Source organism: Ovis aries, chromosome 15, assembly GCF_016772045.2.
Source record: "Ovis aries strain OAR_USU_Benz2616 breed Rambouillet chromosome 15, ARS-UI_Ramb_v3.0, whole genome shotgun sequence".
NCBI lineage: Eukaryota > Metazoa > Chordata > Mammalia > Artiodactyla > Bovidae > Ovis > Ovis aries.
The window spans coordinates 55,012,213-55,032,000 of NC_056068.1; the positions used below are offsets into that span (position 1 = coordinate 55,012,213).

Consider the following 19,788-nt stretch of genomic DNA (forward strand, 5'->3'; position numbering starts at 1 on the left):
TGGAGAAGGGAATGGCTACCCACTCCAGTATTCTGGCCTGGAGAATTGATAATCCATTTATAGTTTTAGCTCTTACATGTAAGTCTGTGATCCATTTAAATTAATTTTTTAAGGGCATCTATAAAAAAGGATTTTTAAGAAGGAAACTCATTTCATTTAGAAGGAATTAGAAGGAATCTCATTTCATTCTTTTGCATATGGATATCCAGTTGCTGGGCTTCTCTGGTGGCTCAGGGGTAAAGAGTCCACCTGCCAATGCAGGAGACATGGATTCAATTCTTGGGTGGAGGAAAAGGTAACCTACTCCAGTATTCTTGCCTAGGAAATCCCATGGACAGAGCAGCTTGGTGGGCTACAGTCCATGGGGTCACAAAAAAGTTGGACACAACTTAGGACCAAGCAACAACATCCAGTTGTTACAACACCAGTTGAAAAGACTATTCCTTCCCTTAGCATCCTTGTGAAAATCAACTGACCATAAATTTATAGTTTATTTCTGGAGTCTCAATTCTGTTCCACTGATCTACAGGTTTATCCATATGACAGTACTACACTGTTTTGATTGGTGTAGGTTTGTAGTAAGTGTTGAAATTGGGAAGTGTGAATCCTCCTTCTTCTTTTTTGAGATAGTTTTGGTTGCTCTGCTTCCTTATATTTTCATGCATTGCATTAATACTGGGTTGGGGGTAAAGTTTTTTAGAAAAGAGAGAAAGGAAGACGGATATTGCTGAAGGACCTATGAAATCCACTTTGTGTTTTCTCAGTGATACTACTGTAGTTTACCTTTTCTCTTTATTGATTAGTTAATATTTCTTTTGGGGTTCCCTGGTGGCTCAGCAGTAAAGAATTCTGCAATGCAGGAAACATGGGTTCAATCCCTGGGTCTAGAAGATCCCCTGGAGAAGGAAATGGCAAACTAGTATTCTTGCCTGGGAAGTTCCATGGACAGAGGAGCCTGGTGGGCTACAGTCCATTGGGTTGCAAAAGAGTTGGACAGGATTTATTGACTAAATAGCAACAACAACAAATAATTCTCTTAATTGATTTTTCTCTCCTAAATTTTGTCCTGATCATTGTAGGTCCCCTCTGCCTGCACCTGTTAATGTGCTAGGTATTGATGTAGCCAAGCCCTCCTCTTCTGCTTTGGGTCACTTGGCTGAGTTAGAGATTCTTTCCACTTAACGGCTCCCACAACACCCTAATTTTCGCCTTACTTCTAGCAACAAGTATTATCACAGTCTACAGTTGTGGTCTCTACAGTTTTTATTGAAATCTCATCAACAAATCACTTGTAGTATGTATTTCTGCATATTCATTTTGAATATACAAATATATATTCATTTATAAATTATATATACTTATGATTATTATATATATTAAGAACATACCTGAAACAAATTTTAAAGGACAAGATAAAACATGACTAGAAATAAAAGTTTTCCCACTCCTCAGTATTATTTCTCTCTTTAGAGACTGCCATCTTGGATGTCTTCTATTTATCTCCATGTGTTCCTGCTGTTGTTAAGTCCTGTCCGACTCTTTACAACTCCATGGACTGTAGTCTATGCGGCTTCTCTATCCGTGGTATTTCCCAGGCAAGAATACTGGAGTGAGTTGCCATTTCCTCCTCGGGGAAATCTTCCTGACCCAGGGATCAAACCTGCGACTCCTGCATTGGCAGGCAGATTCTTTAACACTGAGCCAGGAGGGAAGTTCCCATGTGTTCCTAGCATTCAGCCAAAGGTTGAGTACATAGCAGCTCAATGTCTGCTGTTCAAAAGAAAACTTTTGATATCCTACTATTTCTAGTAAACACTCAGCCTCTATTCCTAGGTTTGTACACTGCCAATAAAGGTTCTGCATCTACTATCTGCTATAGATATTTTGTAGAGAGGCTGTGGGTTGCCTCATCTCTCCTTGTTTTCTCTTTTACCTTTTATTACATCTTACCTGACTTATTTCTTTAGAAAATATTAAATTGCAGTTGTGTCATCCTTAACTATACTCTGTGTTGCAAAGTGCATGGTCAGGCAGAATCCTGGATGTTAGGAGATAAAGATGGAAACGAGACTTTCAGATCAGGATGTATCTTTCACTGGAGGATATGAACAAAGGTCAAAGGAGCTACTCGGGGTAAGAGTCAGGAGGGTTTCAGGAAGCCGGATTCTAAAGGACCAGTGGAAATTAGTCAATGGAGAAGAGAGGAAGGCCAGCAGTCCCAGCTGAAAGGCAGGTGCAAAGGCAGGAAGATGGGAATGGACCCTGTACATTCTGAGCTAGGGAAGAGTTTGATGTAGCTGAACTCTAGGGGCAGGGGGCATGCATTTGTATTTTTAAAAGATCCCTCCAACAGCTCTGTGAAGTATTAAGGTCTTGAAGCTGGTAGTAGGGGAGGCTGTGGGTTGCCTGAAAAACAGGGCACAATTATAGATTGCTAGACGGTTTTAGAAAAGGCAGAGGAACCAGAGATCAAAATGCCAACATCTGCTGGATCATGGAAAAGCAAGAGTTCCAGAAAAACATTGATTTCGGCTTTATTGACTATGCCAAAGCCTTTGACTGTGTGCATCACAATAAACTGTGGAAAATTCTGAAAGAGATGGGAACACCAGACCACCTGACCTGCCTCCTGAGAAATCTGTATGCAGATCAGGAAGCAACAGTTAGAATTGGACATGGAACAACAGACTGGTTCCAAATAGGAAAAGGAGTACATCAAGGCTGTATACTGTCACCCTGCTTATTTAACTTATATGCAGAGTACATCATGAGAAACGCTGGACTGGAAGAAACACAAGCTGGCATCAAGATTGCCAGGAGAAATATCAATAACCTCAGATATGCAGATGACACCACTCTTATGGCAGAAAGTGAAGAGGAACTAAAAAGCCTCTTGATGAAAGTGAAAGTGGAGAGTGAAAAAGTTGGGGTAAAGCTCAACATTCAGAAAACGAAGATTATGGCATCTGGTCCCATCACTTCATGGGAAACAGATGGGGAAACAGTGGAAACAGGGTCAGACTTTATCTTTTTGGGCTCCAAAATCACTGCAGATGGTGACTGCAGCCATGAAATTAGCTTACTCCTTGGAAGAAAAGTTATGACCAACCTAGATAGCATATTCAAGAGCAGAGACATTACTTTGCTGACATAGGTCCGTCTAGTCAAGGCTATGGTTTTTCCAGTAGTCATGTATGGATGTGAGAGTTGGACTGTAAAGAAGGCTGAGCGCCGAAGAACTGATGCTTTTGACCTGTGGTGTTGGAGAAGACTCTTGAGAGTCCCTTGGACTGCAAGGAGATCCAACCAGTCCATTCTGAAGGAGATCAGCCCTGGGATTTCTTTGGAAGGAATGATGCTAAAGCTGAAAGTCCAGTACTTTGGCCACCTCATGCGAAGAGTTGACTCATTGGAAAAGACTCTGATGCTGGAAGGGATTGTGGGCAGGAGGAGAAAGGGACGACAGAGGATGAGATGGGTGGATGGCATCACTGACTCGATGGACGCGAGTCTGAGTGAACTCCAGGAGTTGGTGGTGGACAGGGAGGCCTGGCATGCAGCGATTCATGGGGTCGCAAAGAGTCGGACACGACTGAGCAACTGAACTGAACTGAGACGGTGGAAACTTCTCGGCTTGGAAGCCCAAAGGGAAGCAGGCTTTAGCTTTCTGACTGCACTGTTGTTTTAGGCTCTCAAAATGCCCTCTCTCCCTTCTTTTTTCTGGGACCAGGATTTGTTGTTCCTCAGTGGCTCAAATGGTAAAGAATCTGCCTGAGATGCAAGAGACCTGGGTTCGATTTCTGGGTGGGGAAGATACCCTGGAGGAGGAAATGGAAACCCACTCCAGTATTCTTGCCTGGGAAATCCCATGGACAGAGGAATCTGGCGGGCGACAGTCCATGGGGGTCGCAAAGAGTCGGACACAACTGAGCGACTGAACTGACACTTATACCTTTATCAGAAAATTATTGTTTGTTTCCCAGGAGTCCCCAGCGGGGCTGGAGTAGCCGGTTTCTGGGCTTCTCTGGAGGTCTGTGACCAAGTAAAAACTGAGGCGCATCCGTGCACAGGTTTTATCAAGCCAGGGCTTGATTGCAGCCTTCATCCCACCCCCGCCTCAATAAAATTAACCGCCCCTCCTACAGAAACTCAGAGGTTCAGATAGAAAACTGCCTCGGGGATGTCAGGAACGTCTAACCCACAGCCAAGGGCGTGTCTAGGCGGGGCCGGCGGCCCAGGTCACACCCCTTCCCGAGGAAGGAGGGGGCAGGGCGGTCCCCGGCCCTCGGCCTGGGCTCTGCGCCGGCCGCGGTGGGCGGGGTCTCTGGCCCGGCGGGGCGCTGACGGCGCCGGGCCCCGCCCCTCGGGGACGGAGGGCGGGCGGGACGCTAGACTAGCGCGCCAGCAGGGCCAGAGCCGGCCTGGGAGCCCGCTGAGCCGATCGCAGCCAGTGGAGCGCTTGGGCGGCGGCGGCGGCGCGCGCGATGGCTCCCGCCGGGGACCGCGAGGGCTACTGGGGTCCAACGACCTCCACGCTGGACTGGTGCGAGGAGAACTACGCGGTGACCTGGTACATCGCAGAGTTCTGTGAGTGCGGGTGCCGGCCTGAGGCGGGAGCGAGGGAGGGAGGGCGCCGGTCTGAGGGCGAGACGCCGCGTGAGGAAGGCAGAGGGCGGACCTGGCCGCCGGGGGAGGCACCGGGCCTGGCCGGGGGAGGTGGCGTAGGGGAGCCCGGGCCAGGGGACTGGAATGGGAATGTTGCGGAGGAAGGCAGCAGCTAGAGCGATCCAAGGTGGCGAGTGAGGAGGGCCAGTCTGGACGCGTTGAGGGGGGCCTTTAGATTGGGGGGCGGAAGAGAAGTGGAGAGCCCCTGCTGGACCCAAGGGGAAAGCCCGAGGGGCAGGGTTGGGAATGGGATTCCGCTGCCTGAGGGGCGAGTGGGGGCAGCCTGAGAAGAGCTCGGGACAGTGGGGGACTCTGCTCGTTTGAATGAGGGCCCGGGACACCTGCTCCCACTGTTGCTGTCACCACCTTCGTCATAAGGGCGCAGGAGAAGGGAACAGGTCCTGGCTCAGTCTTCCCCCAAATACGTGAAAATACGGTCTTTCCCTTCCTCTTTCTCTGTTCCTGTGAGACCTCTTCGGTCACTTTACAGGGAACGGTTTTCCCAGTGTCAGATCCCGACCCCTGTCCTTACCCCCAGCCCCCTCCCACCCGGGATATCTTCGGGTACCAGAGATCACCTTCTCTCGGAGTACGATCGTTCGGCTATGTCTTTGCGTCCGAAGGTAGACGGCAGCATCTAGTCAGTACCTTCCGGCTCATGCCAGGCCTCAGGGCACAAGGGTTCCAGTCCCTACTCCACCCTGGCTCCTCTCCGACTACCTGACAAAGGTAGAGGTTCTTCTGCGGACAGTACTTGCACTGACTGCACCTAGTGAGGACTTGGGGAAGAATCCTCTTCCAGTTGCTGCCCCTGACTGGTCCCTTGGGGCTCTGCGTGTGTATTTCCCCAGATGGACGTTCTTGCCAGGCCGAGGAGAGCTCAGGAAAAATCTGCCACTTCTTTTTTGTAGTTTACTTTGGTCAAGTTTTAAGAGCACAATATTTGATCCTTCAGGTACCTGATTTTGGCAAGGTACAGAGAATATTTTTTGGCTCACTATTACTGCCTTTTAATTGGCTCAACTTTCTCAGGACAGGAAGCAAAACCCTTTTTTAGCTAACCTTCCCATTGTTGGGTCTTTTTCCCTCAGACCTGTGTTTGGTTTTGTGGGAAAGAGACAAGACTTTCATGCCTGCTGATCCTCCTTTATTGTGTTCCCGGGTAATTGACTAGGATTAAAAAAAAAAACAAACCCAACAAAAACTGGTTGTTTTCAAGACTTTTAGTTACCATTTTTTTTATTTTTTAAAATATAAATTATTTTAATTAGAGATTAATTACTTAGTACCATTTTCTTTAAACTGTGATTTAGTCTGAGAGTTACTTTTCCTGAACAACTAGTTAAATTAATAATTTTTACATAGTAATGGATGGATATGGACAAAGGGATCATTTGTAGTGTAATTATTTGGCAGCTCAAATGTTGGAAAAGGAAGTGCTTTACATGTTTGTTGTTAGATCACTTTGACAAGCCCATACAAAGGTCCAGAGGAGGTCCATGAGAGAAGGGGCTTAAAATTGTGCTTTCTGAACTAGAAATGTGTAATGTGGAAAAGCGAAACTCAGGAATCTTCAAATGTTGATTGGGCTGTAGTATAGAATAGATAAACTGTATTTTTCTAGAATGTGAAATTACAGCCTATGGGTGGAAACTACTTGTAAGGGGAGAGATTTTGGTTCAACATAAGGAAAATTAAAAAGTTAAAATCATTGAATGGATTGATTCGAGAGGTAGAGGGCTTTCTGTCACTAAAAGTGTTAAAGCAGACCTTGCTAGGCTAACTCATATAGAATAGCTTAGAGGGAATTAATTGTTTGGTGGGCTTCACTGGTGGCTCAGTGGTAAAGAATTTGCCTGCCAGTGCAGAAGACTTGGGTTTGGTCTCTGGGTCAGGAAGATCTAGGGAGGAGAAACTAGCAGCACACTCCACTATTCTTGCCTGGAAAATTCCATGGACAGAGGAGCCTGGTGGGCTACAGTCCATGGGGCCACAGAAGAGTCAGACATGACTTAGCAACTAAACGATTGTTTGATCGAGAAAAGGGATGGCTTCAGTTGGACTTTAGGTCCTTTGCAGCTTTATGGGTCAATATAGGTAATAATGACTGTTAGTTTAGAGTCAAGGATTAGAATCAAAAGAGAAAACTGACAGTTAAGTCATGTGAGATATGAGAGAGCAAGATACTATTGTTCTGACAGATAGCTCTGTGAAATGGGAAATGGCTTTGGTTCTTTTTTTTTTTTTTTTGGCTTTTTAAGTTTTTTTATTATTTTTTATTTTTTAATTTATTATTATTATTTTTTTTGGCTTTGGTTCTTAATGTCCTCAGAAGAGGAAACTCTGAGCAGACTAGGTATCAGGGAGTGCAAGAAGAGGATGAGTGAGTGTTGGCTGCCCTTTGCACACGTACCGTGGAAGAAAATGATCTTCCATGGTAGAAAAAGAATTTAAGGGCAGCCTTCTTACCCAGTAAGTAGTGTGTGTCTATTCATATCTGAATATGAGACTTTATCTTTGAAAAATAGGCAAATTAATAATGTGTTTGGGCTCCCCAGGTGGTGCAGTGGTAAAGAATCTGCGTGCCAATGCAGGAGACATGAGTTTTGATCCCTGGGATTAGGAAGATCCCATGGAGTAGGAAATAGCAACCCACTTCAGTATTCTTGCCCTGAGAATCCCCTGGACAGAGGAGCCTGGTGGGCTACAGTCCATGGGTTAGGAAAGAGGTGGACATGACTGAAGCGACTAGCATGCATGCACAATAATGTGCTTAAAGCAAAGCAACTTTATCATGATTAAAAGATTTACAATAATGATAGAAATATTAAGGATAATGATAATGGTGATAATAGCTATATGTAAGTGCTTACTATGTATCATAGTTTGCTAAGCACTTCATATCTTATCTTTTTGACATTTACTGTAATTCCAAAAAGAAGGCATTATTATCCTTATTTCACAGATTAAGAAATTGAAACCCTAATAAGTAATTTAAGGTTGCAGAAGAGTCGGGTAAAGATAATATTCAAGTTGAGGTCTGACTCTAAAGTTACTATACCATATTATTTCTATCACGTATTCATTGTTTTGCCCAGCATGCAAGGGATGAGGACAAGCATGAAGTAGTATACTATCGCAGATGACAAATTAAATAACTCTTCAGGAAGCCTGTCTCTCAGCATTGGGTGTGTGTATTTTGGGTAATTTAAAAACATGTTTGGGGAATTACATGTAAAGATGGCAGCAGTTCTCAGTCACTATAAACCTTAAACACAATCTTCTTAACATCATCCAGTTTGAGTTCATATTCCTTTTTTGTTTAAGCGGATTTTAACAAACAAAGGAAAAGGTAGTTTCTTTCTCTTTTTTTTTTTAATAGTTTTTTTTTTAAGTGGATTAATTCGGCAGGGCTGGGTCTTAGTTTCTGTATGTGAACTCTTAGTTGAAGAATGTGGAATCTAGTTCCCTGACCTGGGAGCAGACCCAGGTCCCCCACATTGGGAGTGCAGAATCTTAGCCACTGGACCACTAAGGAAGTCCCTTTGATGGTTTCTCTTTAGTTGTGAAATACTAAATACCTTGATGTGTTGGAACGTACAAGTACAGACAGTCCTCACTTTGCTTAGTAGGGTGGGACAATACAAATGACTATGCAAGTTAAAACCTAGCTAATCAGTCTTAATACTCAATGAGAAAAGTTATGAGTGTTCTGTGAGTTTTACATGTTTTTGTCAAACATTGTAAATCCTCATTGTTAGTCATAAATATATGAAAAAATTAAAAAATGTTAAAACATACTCTTTTTTCAGTCACTAAATTGTGTCCAACTGTTTGCGATCCCATGGCCTCATGGACTGCAGCACACAAGGCTTCCCTGTCCTTTACTATCTCCCAGAGTTTGCTCAAACTCATGTCTACTAAGTTATTGATGCCATCCAACCATCTCATCCTGTTTCAGTTCAGTTCAGTCGCTCAGTCGTGTTCGACTCTTTGCAGATGTGCAGTGACTAAACACCAACAGACTTTGCCTTGGGCTAGGATTATTCAAGCTAGATAGGTGTTGGCTCTTCTTACAGATTTGCTCCCCTCTCCCTATCCCGTTCACAGGAGTTGGGCAGAAGGGAAGCAGGGCAACCCTCAAGTCTTTCACTGTTATGATGGGATTCTCTTAGATCGGATAAAGGGATAAACTATCCTTTGTTGCCAGTGCAGCAGGAGACCAGAGAGGCTTTAACCAGCTACCTCTGCCATACACATGTGCTACTTGTGTCTTATTGCACACTTTTCCTTCCTTTTTCCAGGCCCTTTCCTACTGTCTTCTCTGAATAGTGGCCTCTAGGAATTGAGCATACTTCAGGCTTCTTTTGGCCCTGGGGTTCTGTGGGCTTGGTGGAGGTGGTATCCGTGTCACCTTAATGAAGACAGTCTTTTTTCTGAGAGTTACTAACACACAAACAGCATTGCCTCTGACTCATGGCTCAGAAATACCACTGAAGAATGAAGGCCAAATGGAAGGCCAAATTCATGGTACCAAAGGGTTTGGATTTAATGTATACAAGTCAGAGATGGCCAGTAAATTGTTTCAGTTGCTGTGATGAGTATATGCATACATTGGAATACAAGGAAGGGGGGTAGTTATTAAAAGCTTAATGCATAAGGGCTTTACAGTGTTAGTGCTGGAAGAACAGCTAGCTATTTGTATACTTATTTATTAATCATTGTGGAAAAACACACATAACATAAAATTTACCATTGTAACCATTTTTCACTGTACAGTTCTGTAGTGTTAAGTACATTGACATCATTGCACAACCAATCTCTGTAACTCTTTTCATCTTGCAGAACTGAAACTCCAAATCCATTTAACAACTCCATTTCTCTCCTTCCTCCCTACCCCTAGACCCTGGCAACCAGTCTACTGCTTTCTGTCTTTATGAATTTATATAAGTGGGATCAGCAGTGGTTTTTTTTTTTTTTTTTTTTTCTACTGGCTTATTTCATTTAGCATAATGCCCTCATGTAGCATTTTGTACCATGTATTAGAATTTCCTTCTTTCCAAAGGCTGAATAGTATTTCATTATATGTGTACACTGTATTTTGCTTATCCATTCATCTACTGATGGACACATGGGTTACTTCCACCTCTTGGCTCTAGTGAATAGTGAAGCTGTGACATGGGTGTACAAATATCTCTTTGACTCAAAAGTGGAATTTCTGGTTCATATGGTGATATTGCAGCTATTTTAACCTTTTCATTAGAAAAAAAGCATTTTATATTTTATTATTTTCTTTTTGGGGCAATTTATTATTTTTCTTATATAAATTATAACTTAATATTCTACATAAATTATAATTATTAATATTCTTTATCCCTATTTAAAATAATCAAAAGCACATGTGACTGTCGATATGTTACTACACTGTATTGATTCATATGAGATATGTAAGATAATATATTATCTTAATATATTGATATAATTCTAGTCCAAAGAAAAGCAGCATAATATTTTCTTTGCAGCATTATTTCAGATAAATTTGACTTTTGAGATATTGAGAAATAGCCAATAGAAATAATAAAAGCTAACAGGAATGATGCTAAAGCTGAAACTCCCGTACTTTGGCCACCTCATGCGAAGAGTTGACTCATTGGAAAAGACTTTGATGCTGGGAGGGATTGGGGGCAGGAGGAGAAGGGGACGACCTAGGATGAGATGGCTGGATGGCATCACTGACTCGATGGACACGAGTCTGAGTGAACTCTGGGAGTTGGTGATGGACAGGGAGGCCTGGCGTGCTGTGATTCATGGGGTCGCAAAGAGTCGGACACGACTGAGCGACTGAACTGAACTGAACTGAACATTGTAGGACACTTAATGTGCAAAACTCTGCGTGTATATTATCTTATAAGAATGATTATTATAATCCTTCTAACTCTTTTAAAGTTTAGGAAGGTTAAGTAACTTGCCCTAGGTCACAGACTATTAAATGGCAGAGCTTAAGTGACCCGAAGGCCATCTAATTCTAAAGCTATCCTCTTAACTCATACTATCTTGCCTTCTTCCACTACTACTTTTTCAGACTCCAGTGAGTCCAGGGACCTCAGGTTCATAACTAGTGGTCTAACCTCATTTTACATATAAAGAGAAGAACCTTGAGAGTTAACATGATTTGCCCAAGATTATATTGCAAATTAGTTATGAAACCTAGACCAGAATCCACATTCAGTTGTTTCTCAGCATGGGAAATGGTAGAGCTGAGGAGGATGATGTCATATCTTGTTGACGTCATATTGTTAATGAGTTACCAGGTCATAGGACTTCCTCAGAACAAAAAGCATGCCTAATGAACTATTTTTTTGTGGTGAAAATACCTAACAACTATAGAGTGCTTTACAGTAGTGCTGCTCAGATTTTCATGTGCGTGTGAATTACCTAAAGGTCTTGTTAAAATGCATATTCCAGTGCAGTAAGTCTGGAATGTAGCCTTAGATTCTGCATCTCTTATAAGCTATCAAGTCATTACTATCAAGTCTTATAAGCTATCAAGTCTGGAGATTATACTTGGAGAAGCAAGACTTTATAGTTCACAAAGCACTATTAATTTTTTTTTTCCTATGGGATGTAAGTGTTATCCCTGTTTGTAGGTAAGAAATCAAGTTCAGAAGGACAAATGACTTGTTCAGGATCATAGGGGTGGTACTGGAATCTAGGATTCTAACTTGAAAATCAAGTTAGGTATTGCTCACCACCCTCTTCCGCAACCCTGCCCCAAGGAGTAACAGGCCAAAAACACTGCATGTGAAAGTTTGAAAAAGATTGTCCTGGGTCATGAGCCAAATTGAATTTAAAATTGAACGTATTACATTTTCATTTTGGAAACAATTTTCATTTGTTTCTGATACCTAAGCCAAGCTCAAGCCAAACTATCTTTTAGACTTTGGTCTATATTTAGAAAGCCTTCTTAAATGAACAATGCAAAGAAATAGGGAAAACAACAGAATGAGAAAGACTAGAAATCTCTTCAAGAAAATTGAAGATACCAAGGAAATGCTTCATGCAAGGATGGGCACAATAAAGACAGAAATAAATGGTAAGGACCTAACAGAAACAGTAGAGATTAAGATGAGGTGGCAAGAATACACAGAAGAACAATACAAAAAAGTCTTAATGACCCAGATAACCATGATGATGTGGTCACTCACCTAGAGACAAACATCCTGGAGTGTGAAGTCAAGTGGGCCTTAGGAAGCATTACTATGAACAAAGCTAGTGGAGGTGATGGAATTCCAACTGAGCTATTTCAAATCCTAAAAGATGATGCTGTTAAAGTGCTGCGCTCAATATGCCAGCAAGTTGGAAAACTCAGCAGTGGCCACTGGACTTGGAAAGGTCAGTTTTCATTCCAATTCCAAAGAAAGATGATGCCAAAGAATGTTCAAACTACCATACAGTTATTCACATTTCACAAACTATTAAGGTTATGCTCAAAATCCTTCAAGCTAGGCTTTAGCAGTTAGGTGATCTAAGAAATTCCAGAGAAATTCCAAGAAATTCCCAGTATAAGCTAGGTTTTGAAGAGGCAGAGGTACCAGAGATCAAATTGCCAACATTTGTTGTATCATGGAGAAAGCAAGGGAATTCTAGAAAAACATCTACTTCCACTTCATTGACCAGGCGATAACCTTTGACTGTGTGGATCACAACAAACTGTGGAAAATTCTTAAGAGGTGAAAGTACCAGACCACCTTACTTGACTCTTGAGAAACCTATATGCAGGTCAAAAAGCAGCAGTTAGAACCACTCATGGAACAACTGACTGTTCCAAATTGGGAAAGGAGTATGACAAGGCTGTATATTGTCACCCTGCTTATTTAACTTATATGTGGAGTGGTGGTGGTTTAGTCGCTAAGTCATATCTGACTCTTGCGACCATGTTGACGGTAGCCTGCCAGGCTTCTCTGTCTATGGGATTCTCTAGGCAAGAATACTGGAGTGGATTGCCATTTCCTTCTTCAGGGGATCTTCCCAACCCAGGGATCGAACCCAGGTCTCCTGCATTGCAGGCAGATTTTTACCAACTGAGCTACAAAGGAAGCTCATATGTCGAGCATGTCATGTGAAATGTCACGTTGGATGAATCACAAACTGGAATCAAGACTGCTGAAGAATGGCAACAACCTCAGATACACAGATGATACCACTCTAATGGCAGAAAGTGAAGAGGAACTAAAGATCCTCTTGATGAGAGTGAAAGAAGAGAGTGAAAAAGCTGGCTTGAAACTCAACATTCAAAAAACTGAAATCATGGCATCTGGTTCTATCACTTCATGGCAAAATAGAAGGGGAGAAAGTGGAAACAGTGACAGAATTTATTTTTTTGGGCTCTAAAATCACTGTGGACAGTGACTGCAGCCATGAAATTAAAAGATGCTTGCTCCTTGGAAGGAAAGCTATGACAAACCTAGACAAAGTATTAAAAAGCAAAGATATCACTTTGCTGACACAGGTCTGTATAGTCAAAGCTAAGGTATTTCTAGTAGTCTTGTATGGATGTGAAAATTGGACCATAAGGAAGGCTGAATGCCAAAGAATTAATACTTTTGAAGTGCGGTGCTGGAGAAGACTCTTGAGTCCCTTGGACAGCAAGGAGATCAAACCAGTCATTCCTAAAGGAAATCAACCGGTATATTCATTGGAAGGATTGTTGCTGAAGCTGAAGCTACAATACGGTGGCTATGTGATGCAAAGAGCCAACTTATTGGGAAAGATTCTAATGTTGGGAAAGATTGAAAGCAAAAGCAGAAGGGGATGGCAGAGGATGAGATAGATAGATAGCATCACCAACTCAGTGAACATGAATTTGAGCAAACTCTGGGCAATAGTGGAGGACAGAAGAACCTGGTGTGCTGCAGTCCACGGGGTCTCAAAAAGTTGGATACAACTTAGGCACTGGACGACAACTATATTTAGTAATTAGTGGTAATATAGTAGTCCTTCCTTATGTTCCAAGACCTTTAAGGGATGCCTAAAACAGCCCTCTATAGTAGACTTTCCTTATGTTCCAAGACGCTTGAGGAATGCCTGAAATAGCCGTATATGGTAGACCCTTGAACAACCGCAATCCTCTATATAGTTGAAAATCCACATACTGATTTACAGTTAGCCCTCTATATCCCTGGTTCTGCATCTGTGGTTTCAGCCAACTGTGAACTGTGTAGTATTGTAATATGTATTTATTGAAAAAAATCCACATATAGTGTGGATTTGCACCATTCTAGCCTGTTTTTGTTCAAGGGTCAACTGTATGTACTGTTTTTTCTTATACACACTTAAGATAAAATCTAATTTATAAATTAAGCTCAATAAGAGATGAATAACAGCTAATAATAGAACACTTATGACAGTATACTGTAATAAAAGTTATGTGACTGTGGTCTCTCAGAATATCTTATTGTACAGTTCAGTTCAGTTCAGTTCAGTTCAGTCACTCAGTCGTGTCCAACTCTTTGCGACCCCATGAATCACAGCACGCCAGGCCTCCCTGTCCATCACCAACTCCCGGAGTTTACCCAAACTCATGTGCATCTCATCCTCTGTCATCCCCTTCTCCTCCTGCCCTAATCCCTCCCAGCATCGGAGTCTTTTCCAATGAGTCAACTCTTCGCATGAGGTGGCCAAAGTATTGGAGTTTCAGCCTCAGCATCAGTCCTTCCAATGAACACCCAGGGCTGATCTCCTTTAGAATGGACTGGTTGGATCTCCTTGCAGTCCAAGGGACTCTCAAGAGTCTTCTCCAACACCACAGGTCAAAAGCATCAATTCTTCGGTGCTCAGCTTTCTTCACAGTCCAACTCTCACATCCATACATGACCACTGGAAAAACCATAGCCTTGACTAGACAGACCTTTGTTGACAAAGTAATGTCTCTGCTTTTCAATATGCTGTCTAGGTTGGTCATAACTTTCCTTCCAAGGAGTAAGCGTCTTTTAATTTCATGGCTGCAGTCACCATCTGCAGTGATTTTGGAGCCCCCCCAAATAAGTCTGACACTGTTTCCACTGTTTCCCCATCTCGCTACTGTAGGAATGCCCAATTTAGAGCTTGCCAGTTGAAGAGAATTATGTATGACCTTGATAAAGGATGACTATTCTTTGGTTAAGAGCAGCCATAAATAGGTAAACATTTGGCCCTTTTTTGCCCTTCCCTCAGCTTGTCTTCTTTTTCTTCAGAAGTAACCACTATCTTAATCCAGTGTTTCATTTCCTAGCCTTTTACCACTCATGCATTCCTAAAAAACACAGTTTGTTTGCTTGTTTTACTTTTTATGTGAGTGAAATTTTGCTTTTATATATGTTCTTCTGCAACTTTTTTTTTTCACTCAAATTGTGGTCCTTAGTATCATCCATGTTCCTGAGAATTACTTACATTGGAAGTTAGTTGATTTTTCTCTTAGCTATTGTTTAGAATTTCACTGTATGTGCACAAATCCTTGACTACTTCTCTGTTTAAGAGATAAAATTTAATTATTATACCTTCTCCTGAGTGTGGGCCAAATTTAGTGCCTTGTTTCTAAATAAATTAGAAGTAATGTGATGAAACTTTGCATACTAGGTTATAAAAGGCATGACTACTTCCCACTTGTTCTCTTTCTTAGGTCACTCATTTTGGGGGAAGCAAGCCCTCATGTCTTGAAAAGTCTATGTAGTGAGGAGCTGAGGCCTCCAGCCAATAGCCAGGAGAATTAACTGTCTTGAAAGTTGATCTTCCATGTCCATTTAGGCCTTCAGAAGACTTTGGAGCTGGCCAGCATTTTGACTGTGCCCCCAGGAAAGATCCTGAGTCTGAACTGCTTCCATATTTTTGAAGCAAATTATGTGATGTAAAATTGTTTGATGTTTTAAGCTGCTAAGTTTTGAGGTAATCTGTTAAATAAAATAGATATTGCATCAGTTTTTATTTTAAAAGCCTACTGGAATTGTGTTATATCTACAAATCAGTTTGGGGAAAACAGACATCTTAAAAATGTGAGTCTTATAATCCACCATCTTTTATTTCTTCATGTATGTAGGTCTCCTTTAATTTCTCTCAATAGTTTACATTGTGGAGGTCTTAAACATCTTGTTAAATTTATTTCTAAGTGTTTTATATTTTTTGATGTTCTTATAAATTGTATTTTTGAGATTTTATGTTTCTCATTGTTTGTTGCTAGCATAAAGACTTAAAATTGATTTTTGTTTATCATCCTTCTATTTTCTACCTTGCTGAACTTGCTTATTAATTATTTGTCACTAAGTAAACAATCATGTAATCTGTGAATAGAAAGTTTCACTTCCTTCTTTTCAATCTTTTTGCATTTTTTTCTTGCCTTATTACATGGGCTAGGTCTTTCCAGTACATTGTTGAGTAGAAGTGACATGAGCAGAAAGCTTTGTCTTTCCTCCTTTAAGGAGGAAAGCCTTAAATGTTTCATTGTTAGATATGATGGGTTTTTTTTTGTTGTTGTTGTTATTATTAGATAAGCTCTAGGTTTTTTTTTAGACCTCTTGTTGAGGAAATTCTTTTCTTTTCCTGACTTGCTTGCTTGAGTTTTATCATGAGTGGGTTTTGAATTTTGTCAAATAGTATTCTATATCTATTGAAGTGATTTTGTCCTTTATGATGATGAATGAAATTGATTTTTTTTTTTTCACTGATGGACCAACTTTGCATCTCTGGCCCATTTGGATATGATGTATTATCATCTACATCTATGTCTGGGTTTGATTTGCCAGTACAGTTGCCCCTTAAACAACATGGATTTGAACTGTGTGGGTCTACTTTTATGCGGATTTTTTTTCCAGTGAATATGTGCTACAGTATTGCATGGCCTGTGGTTGGTTGAATCTGCCAATACGGAATCCATGGGCACAGAGCCCATCAGTGGAGTGTGACTGTAAAGTTCTCAGATTTTTGACTGCTTGGAGGGTTGGTGCCCCTAACCCTGTGTTGTTCAATGGTCAGCTCTGTTTTTGGTAAGGATTTTGTGGCTTTGTGAGAGATAATGGTCTATAATTTTGTTTTTTGTTATGCTTCTTTTGTCAGTTTTTTATAGATTGTATTTTTTAAGAAATTATGTTTATATAAATTGTTGAATTTTCTGGTATTCTCTTGTTGCTCTTTTAATGTCTGTAGAATATAAGGTGATCTCTGCTCTTTCATTCTTCATATTGGTAACCTGTATATCCTCTCTTTCTTGTTAATTATCCTAGTGGTTTATTAAATGTTGTTTATCATGGCAGATATACAACCTCTTGCTACTAATATGTTAATTTTCTCCATTTTTAAATTCTGTTCTCTTTTTGCCTTCTTATTTCTTATTCAGTGTTTTTTTTTTTTTTAGTTTCATGAGATATAAGCTTAGAATACTAATTGTCGACCTTATTTTTCAAAACAGAATCATTTATAGTTACAAATTTTTCTTAGTATACTGTAACTGTATACAACACATTTTTATATGCTTTTTTTCTATTCTTCCTATGATTTGTTTTAAGTGACTTATAGGTTAAAGAAGAAATCACATGGGATGTAGAAATAAACTATTGATTATTTTGTCTAATTTCTGAATATTTGAAATTTGCAAGTTTTTTTTTTTGTTGTTGTTACTGATTTCTGGTTTAATTTCACTATGTTCAGAAAACATTATTAAATTATTCTAAACTTTTTGGCTTGTTTTATGGCTCTTCATAGCCCACACCAGTGTTCTTGCCTGGAGAATCCCAGGGGTGGCGGAGCCTGGTGGGCTGCCATCTATGGGGTCACACAGAGTCGGACACGACTGAAGCGACTTAGCAGCAGCAGCAGCAGCATGGCTCTTCATATTGTATACTTGGTGAATGTTCCACATGAATTTGAAAATAATTTATATTCTGCTCTTTATGCATGTAGTAATTCTATAATTGTCAGGTCAAATTGGTTGATAGTGTTGTTTAAGTCTTCTGTATGAGTTCAGTTCGGGTTCAGTCTCTCAGTCGTGTCCGACTCTTTGTGACCCCATGAACTGCAGCACACCAGGCCTCCTTGTCCATCACCAACTCCTGGAGCTTACTCAAACTCATGTCCATTGAGTTGGTGATGCCATCCAACCATCTCATCCTCTGTCATCCCCTTCTCCTCCTGCCCTCAATCTTTCCCAGCATCAGGGTCTTTCCTAATGAGTCAGTTCTTCACATCAGGTGGCCAGAGTATTGGAGTTTCAGCTTCAGCATCAGTCCTTCCAGTGAATATTCAGGACTGATTTCCTGTATATTTACTGATATATCTGTGTACCTCTATTAATTATTAAGAGGAGTATTGGAATCACAAATACTATACTACAACTATAGTAGTGTATTTTCCTATATCTCCTTTCTATTCTTATATGCTTTGATGCTACATTTTTAGGCATATACACTTCAGGATGTAATCTTGAGGTGTACTCACCTTTTATCATTATGAAATGTACTCTTTTTTCTCTAGGAATATCCTAATATTCTGAAGTCTATTTGTCTAATATTAATGTAGCCATTTATCTTTCCTATAACTTGTATTGGTATGGTACTTTTCTATCCTTTTAATTTTATCCTCTCTATCTATTTACTTTAATTAATTAATGTGGCTATGCTGGGTCTTTGTTGCTGTGCTCAGACTTTCTCTAGTTGTGGTAAGTGGGAGCTACTTTCTAGTTGCAGTTGGGCTTCTAATCACAGTGGCTTCTTTTATTGTGGAACATGGGCTCTAGGTGCTCAGTAGTTGTGGCCCACAGGCTTAGTTCCCTCATAGCAGGTGGAAACTTCCTGGATCAGGGATCCAACACATGTTCTTGTATTGGCAGGTGGATTCTTAACCACTGGACCACTAGGGAAGTCCCCTAAAGTGCTTTGCTTATAGTCACTTATAGTTGGCTCTCTCCCTCTCTCCTTTTTTTGTCTAGTCTGATGTTTTGTTTGTTTGTTTGCCAGGGCAGGGGAGGGGGACATGCTGTGCAGCTTGCAAAATCTCAGTTTTTTCCACCAATCGGGGGTGGGGGGGGGGGGGCTGAACTCTAACCATTAGGCCACCAGGAAACTCTGATGATTTCTGTTTCTTAATTAGTTCATATAGTTAACTGACATTTAATGTAATCATCACTGTGATTAAGTTAACATCTTGCTATTTATTTTGTATTTTTTCATCTCTGTTTTGGGACTTGTTTTCCCTCACACTTTACCTGACTTCTTTTAAATTAACTTAGGGGAGTGTGTGTGTTTAGTTGTTTTATTTCATCCTGATTGCTAGCTTCTCTGCTACTTCTCTCCTTAATTTCATTGCAGTTTGCTGTGGAGTTTACAGTATATATCTTTATTATAGTTTACCCTCAAATAATATTATACCACTTAATGTATAGTGTTGTAATGTGTGCTGCTGCTGCTGCTAAGTCGTTTCAGTCGTGTCCGACTCCTAGCGACCCCATAGATAGCAGCCTACCAGGTTCCTCTGTCCATGGGATTTTCCAGGCAAGAATACTGGAATGGGTTGCCATTGCCTTCTCTGTTGTAATGTATGAGTTGGCTTAAAACTCAGCATTCAGAAAACTAAGATCATGGCATCTGGTCCCATCACTTCATGGCAAATAGATGGGGAAACAGTGGAAACAGTGACAGACTTTATTTTTTGGGGCTACAAAATCACTGCAGATGGTGACTGCAGCCATGAAATTAAAAGACTCTTACCCCTTGGAAGAAAAGCTATGACCAACCTAGACAGCTTATTAAAAAGCAGAGACAAAATAAAATAAAAAGCAGAGACATTACTTTGCCAACAATGGTCCATCTAGTCAAGGCTATAGTTTTTCCAGTAGTCATGTATGGCTGTGAGAGTTAGACTATAAAGAAAGCTGAGCACCGAAGAATTGATGTCTTTGAACTGTGGTGTTGGAGAAGACTCTTGAGAGTCCTTTGGACTGCAAGGAGATCCAACCAGTCCATCCTAAAGGAGACCAGTCCTGGATATTCATTGGAAGGACTGATGCTGAAGCTGAAACTGCAATACTTTGGCCACCTGATGTGAAGAACTGACTCATTGTAAAAGACCCTGATGCTGGGAAAGATTGAGGGCGGGAGAAGA

The 19,788-nt window shown here is 41.1% G+C and overlaps 1 protein-coding gene across 2 annotated transcripts in view; it reads left to right on the forward strand.

Moving 5' to 3' along the window:
- Positions 1-4,390: 4,390 nt before the first annotated feature.
- Positions 4,391-19,788, forward strand: part of ACER3 (alkaline ceramidase 3) — a 144,648-nt gene continuing 129,250 nt past the window's right edge. For both annotated transcript variants that reach the window (XM_004016342.6, XM_060399500.1), the window contains exon 1: positions 4,391-4,587. In XM_004016342.6, coding sequence (XP_004016391.2) covers positions 4,485-4,587 — 103 coding nt within the window. In that variant the 5' untranslated portion in view covers positions 4,391-4,484. The remainder of the gene's footprint in view (positions 4,588-19,788) is intronic.